Source organism: Ixodes scapularis, unplaced genomic scaffold (assembly GCF_016920785.2).
Source record: "Ixodes scapularis isolate PalLabHiFi unplaced genomic scaffold, ASM1692078v2 PGA_scaffold10__122_contigs__length_95168666, whole genome shotgun sequence".
NCBI lineage: Eukaryota > Metazoa > Arthropoda > Arachnida > Ixodida > Ixodidae > Ixodes > Ixodes scapularis.
Window position 1 is genome coordinate 65,736,380 of NW_024609836.1, and position 5,352 is coordinate 65,741,731.

A 5,352-nucleotide genomic window follows, 5' to 3' on the forward strand; every position below is an offset into this window, starting at 1 on the left:
GGGTTTCAAGACGTCTCTAAGTTTAAATTAACTTTTATGTTTGTAGAGTGTGTTTGGGGTGGGGGGGGGGGGGGAGGGAGGGGCGGGCAAATCATTTTTTTAAGCCTATGGAAGCTTTAAACCTTAAACATTTCATATTCGTTTTTATTTTTATTTTAGAAATGCGGTTATTTATTTTTAGTGGGAATTTTATTTGAGCAAAATAAAACGCTACGTAGGAGATATGCAAACATCTGCCCATTTGGTTTCGGTATAAAAGAGCAAGTCTTTAGGAAATCCAGACATTACCGAGCAACCAAAGATGAACACAGTCCTTGCTGTCGTGTGCGTAGTTGCCGTCAACGTACTTATATCTACGGAGGCTGGTAAGAAACCTTCCTTCGATTAGTATATCTAAATGACCGCGCAATACTATTAACCTTGAGTGCTGCGATTTATTTTCTATGTGGTGGTTCTATGACGAACACAGCTCCAGCCTCTGCGGCTAAATATTTTCTCAGACATGCGCAGTTCTTTGGTCTCATGTCTCGTTCTTGCATACACTTTAATCGCACTTATTGAATTCCTTTATGATAAAATATGCAACCGTAAGTAAAAATGCCCGATGAGCATAAAGTGCACAAGATCTGCTTAGGTGCAAATTAAGTCTTCGCGGGATCTTCTGCCAAATACATACTGGACATGTGGCAATTTTCTAAACTAATAATATATTAACCGATACAGATATATTCAAAATCTAAAAAAACATCGCTTCCACGAAAATTCCCTCAAGCTTATACTCAACAAGCAACATTTTATACTGTAATTAATTGTGATAATTGCAAGTCCACGCTGCTCCCTTCTTCGAACAAATGCAAACCAAAACATTTGCGGTATGTGCTTGCTATATTACTTTGTTTTTCTTAAGAGAACCAACATCAAATATTGCTTAGGCCCAGCCATTCTTCATATGTTTTGTTACGTCTTTGCATGTAAATAATGATGCTCTGCTCTTGGCAAATGCTTCTTTTTATGTTTAAATTTAGAACACAATTTAAGATGCATAATGAAGCAGAGTGCTGATGTTTACAATTTTATTTATGAATATATTTCGTCTAAAAAAAGATTCTCCGTGTTAGAACCTAACTTATATTTCCATAACATAAGTTAGAACCTAACTTATATTCCTCCTCCTTCTCCTCCTCCTCCATCTTTGGCGTTAGCACATGTAAATTATTACAATATTAAAGCCCCCGGAATATAACTTGGCTTGTGATGAAGTGCCAAATAATCATTTCATCAAATTAGGAGCATTCTGAGCATAGTCAAGGACACCCTTGCTCGCCGCTTTTAGCACATACTTTCGCGTCACCATTGCTGCTTTATCAAATTGATTTATTGAACGTTAATTCTTTAAATATTAAAGCGATATATCTCGAGATGAAATTTCATCACTAACCCAAGTTTATGTTGACTTATTCATTACAAAACTACTCTGATATATAGGGCAGACGTTTTAAACAGGTGTTATGTATATGAGGAGATTGAGCGCTCACGAATGACTACCACACCTGTGGCAGTTCGTTAGTATGCTGATTGTGGTAGTAGTCAATTGTGTATTTACTGTGTCGTTTCATGGTAATTCAGTTCCTTTCGAGAGCATTCAGAACAATTTAGGATGTTTATAGCTTTAATTGACAGCCTAGCGAAATTTTCCTATTCGTTCGACTACTGAAATGTTTCGTATTATGTATTACGTTTCAGATGGCACAGCCCAGAATCGTCCCGCAGTTTGCACTCTACCCCCCCAGAAGCCCTCCAGAGTGATTGACTATGGCTATGAAGTATACTATTTTGACACAAACGAACAAATATGCAAATGTTTCTGGAGCCTAACGGGCAGTCAAGCTTTAGGAGGAAATGCATTTCCCGATCATAAGTCTTGTAAGAAACTATGCGGAGGTACAGTATGCGCATTACTGCAACACGTTTTTTTTATATACGCTCTGTGGCACTGAATTATTTAGAATCATCAAGTATCCTTTGCTTACGCTCTTGTTAACACCCGAATGTTTTAATATTTTTTAGCTGATATATAAAGATACATTTTCTAGAAGAAGAGAGAGCAGTAGTTTTTACTCTCATTATGTAATTCCCCTGACAGCTTCCCTGAAGTCATGTATAGAGGGGTGTTGTAAAAGAACGCTCGCAGAATAATCTTCCAATTAAGCCGTTCTATACACATGAGAAAATAGCTTCGCTGCTTTTTAAACAAACATCCACTGGACGCACCGAACCATTGGTGTTGTGTGTATAGGTTATAGATCCTTTATCTTTAAGAAAGATCTTCCGTATGCACATTCTTCGGTAGGGAATTAGGAGGAGTCCGGATTTTCCTAATTTTTAAACATATCTCGTCATTCACCAAAATTTCAGTTTTTCTAAATTAAAAGTAGTTGACCATAGTCAAATTTGGCGGATTAGACGGCCGCCTGTAAACACTAACGCCTGCCTCTAGGCTAGAAATTTTGACTTATTGGCAACGGTACTTGACGCATAACGTTGGGATCGCTGAGGACTCTCAGCTTCAACTCCCTATTTATTGTATTTTGCAGCTAACAAATCTGTGTTTTCGATGTGTTGTTACAGTGTGAACTTTACCAGAATAGTTTCTATACTTCCATTTTATAATTAACAAAAGTATATTTTCATTACTATCTACCAAACTTTGTTGCCATACCATGTATAGTTTATCTCGATTTGGAGAAAACAAATCATTATTTCTGTTGGTTGAGAACAAAATTGACCACCCCGTTGTTGGGTACCGTAAAATTGAAACTAGTTCTCTTTTGTGATTAGAAACCATATTCTGTTAAGGGAAACCTGAAGTTTTTAATATTCAAAAATTATAATACCCACTTCTTGCAAAAGCCAAATCTACTCAAATAAATTTCTTCAAAACGCCTTATGGTATCGTAAACAGCACATAAATTTCAAGAAAAAAACTAACTGACTTTTTGTGCTTATTTAGTAATACAAGCTGTGCTCTAAGGCATTACAGACATTTTTAAATGCTATGGTCTACACTGGTGTGGTCTGTGCTGGTGAGTAATTCTGCCTGGTAGACATATAGAGAGCCGATCGTCGTGATAAGTCTAATAATTAACGTAGCTATGTTAACTATTGTTTTAACTAGTGACGAGAGACGTGCATATGGCTCTAATTAGACACTTGCTGAGCATCTCCACTAACCATTAAATAGTAAACCTTAGGAATATTTAGAGGGCGCGTGGAGAGCGGTAGAGCGCTAGGCTTACCATTCATGAAATGGGCGCAAATTTGCTATTGTGGAGACGCGTGAGCGCAGTTTTACTGTTTTTTCTTCCTTCGCGTTTTCGCATCATCAGCGTCGAGCCCGTTGCGCAAGTGGTACCTTTAGCGCACCACAGCGCTTCTGAGGCGCCCTAATATTTAAACGCGAATAATACTTAGTGGTCTTTGATTACATTAAGAAAGCTTCTAGTAATAACCATAAGCTTATATTCCTTTAAAAACCATGTTAGTTAACAAATATTGGTGAATGACCAGATTTATCATGACAATTAGCCCCTATATTATGTCGTCCTGTCCGTATAACTCACTTGTACAGACCACATTAGTGTAGGTTTCACGGCTTTCTTTAAACAAATATATAAAGCCTAAAATAACACTCATTATAATATTGCAGCAATATATATATATATATTTGTTTTGCAACCCCACTCTTGCCTGTAATAGTGGGTGATGCAATCACCTGCCGTTTTTACACCCAAGGATTAAACGGCGAGACGACTGGCTCAACAAGCACTTATGGTTTACATACTTTGATTAAAACACAAAATAGTGAAGCAATTTCAGTTGCTAAAGGTATTCTCTAATAAGGTATAAATATTATGGCGGAAAAGCTGGAATATATAGTGATCTCGTGTGAATCAAGTTTGTGCCGCTGCAGATATACATCCCTACCCGCATTATACACCAGGGTAATGGAAGCCTAATAGCGCTTATAAATAAAGTTACTGCTTTAAAATGTCAATTATCGAACTTTCTTCTCTGCTTAGTGATAATAGATAGTTCCCAAGCGTACAGTTTGTTCTGTGCATTGCTAAAAGTGCACATAAGATGAGAAAAGTAAAGTCACCAATTACGAACAAGCACTGGTTCCTGATTGATCCTTGTTTTTCTTTTTTTCTTCGTCTTGTTTTCGATTTCTTAAACAAGAATTTGTACCAGACGGACAAACTTTCTGCATCTTTTAAGACTACCGAGGGTCATATTTGTTATGATATATATCTTACTTTCTATTTTATAGGTGCTTACTTCACGGTTTGCCCAAGACGTCGAGGAGGAAAATAACGAAGACATATTGTCGGCGTTCGCGCGAAAGCTGCACATTTTCTAAGCAAATAAATCTATACATTTATGCTGTGAACTTATTTCATAAGGCGTTCGTCTGCACTAGCGAAGTGAATATTTTCAACGAATTAATTGAATTTTTAGCTGCCAGTCTGTCATGGATATTGTCTTAATTGCTCCCTCCCAAGGAGCTGAGACAGTCTTGCGTTTGAGCTTGACTTCACAGCATAATAAACCGATAAAAACGACCAGGTATGTGAAGTGAAGGTGCCGACGCCCACCAGTGTTGTGGAGTTGTCACTCCGGAATTGGAATGATTCCGGAATCATTTCGCGCTTTCGCGACCAAGCAATGGAATGGCGGCAGGGCTTAGAAAACCGAATGGAAATACAAATAAATTCATTTTCCTTGGAAAATGATAGAAAATTGAATTGGCTCGATTCTTATGCAAGCTGTGTATATCTTTATTTAGGGCCAACGGACTAAAGGCGCAATTCGTTAGGGCATGGTAAGTGGCTCTTGTAAAGGTATCATTGGACTGGAGGTGCCTGATGGCTTGATTGTCTTACTGGTGTATGCTCTGTCAAGAATGAAAATGGCATACTGAGCATATTGGTGTATGCTCAATGAAGCAACCAAAACCAATCAGTTTTGACGGACAAGATGTCTTTCTTGGCGCAGAAAGACGCGACAAAGCGCCTGTTGTAATCATGCTCGATTAGCATGTAGCAGTTACCCTGGGATCGAATCAAACCTAACCGAAAATCGGAGCGAAGCCATTATTTTCAACTGATCCGGAACAACACTCTCAGTTTGTTTTAATCGTCTTTTGATGTGGCTTTGCTCATTGATGATCACCGTAGAGATTTGTCTCTATATACGCGTAGGGACTTTTGGTGTTCTAGAGCACTTAGTGGAGAAGTAGGGATGGCGTGTCTAAGTTCCATGGCGGTCTAGGGACTTTTCGTTAGTACGAGT

The 5,352-nt window shown here is 38.2% G+C and overlaps 1 protein-coding gene across 1 annotated transcript; it reads left to right on the forward strand.

Annotated features, from left to right (window-relative positions):
- Positions 1 to 301: 301 nt before the first annotated feature.
- Positions 302 to 4,374, forward strand: LOC120839538. Its single transcript, XM_040209839.1, has 3 exons — positions 302 to 365; positions 1,744 to 1,941; positions 4,331 to 4,374. The coding sequence occupies exons 1-3, from the start codon at positions 302 to 304 to the stop codon at positions 4,372 to 4,374; spliced, it is 306 nt and encodes a 101-aa protein (XP_040065773.1).
- The last annotated feature ends 978 nt before the right edge of the window (positions 4,375 to 5,352 follow it).

Bases quoted from the DNA above. Each gene is read 5' to 3' on its own strand.
- LOC120839538 (XM_040209839.1), top strand. From the start codon at position 302: ATGAACACAGTCCTTGCTGTCGTGTGCGTAGTTGCCGTCAACGTACTT. The intron at 366-1,743 runs GTAAGAAACCTT...ATTACGTTTCAG, and splicing joins ACTTATATCTACGGAGGCTG to ATGGCACAGCCCAGAATCGT. The intron at 1,942-4,330 runs GTACAGTATGCG...TCTATTTTATAG, and splicing joins TTGTAAGAAACTATGCGGAG to GTGCTTACTTCACGGTTTGC.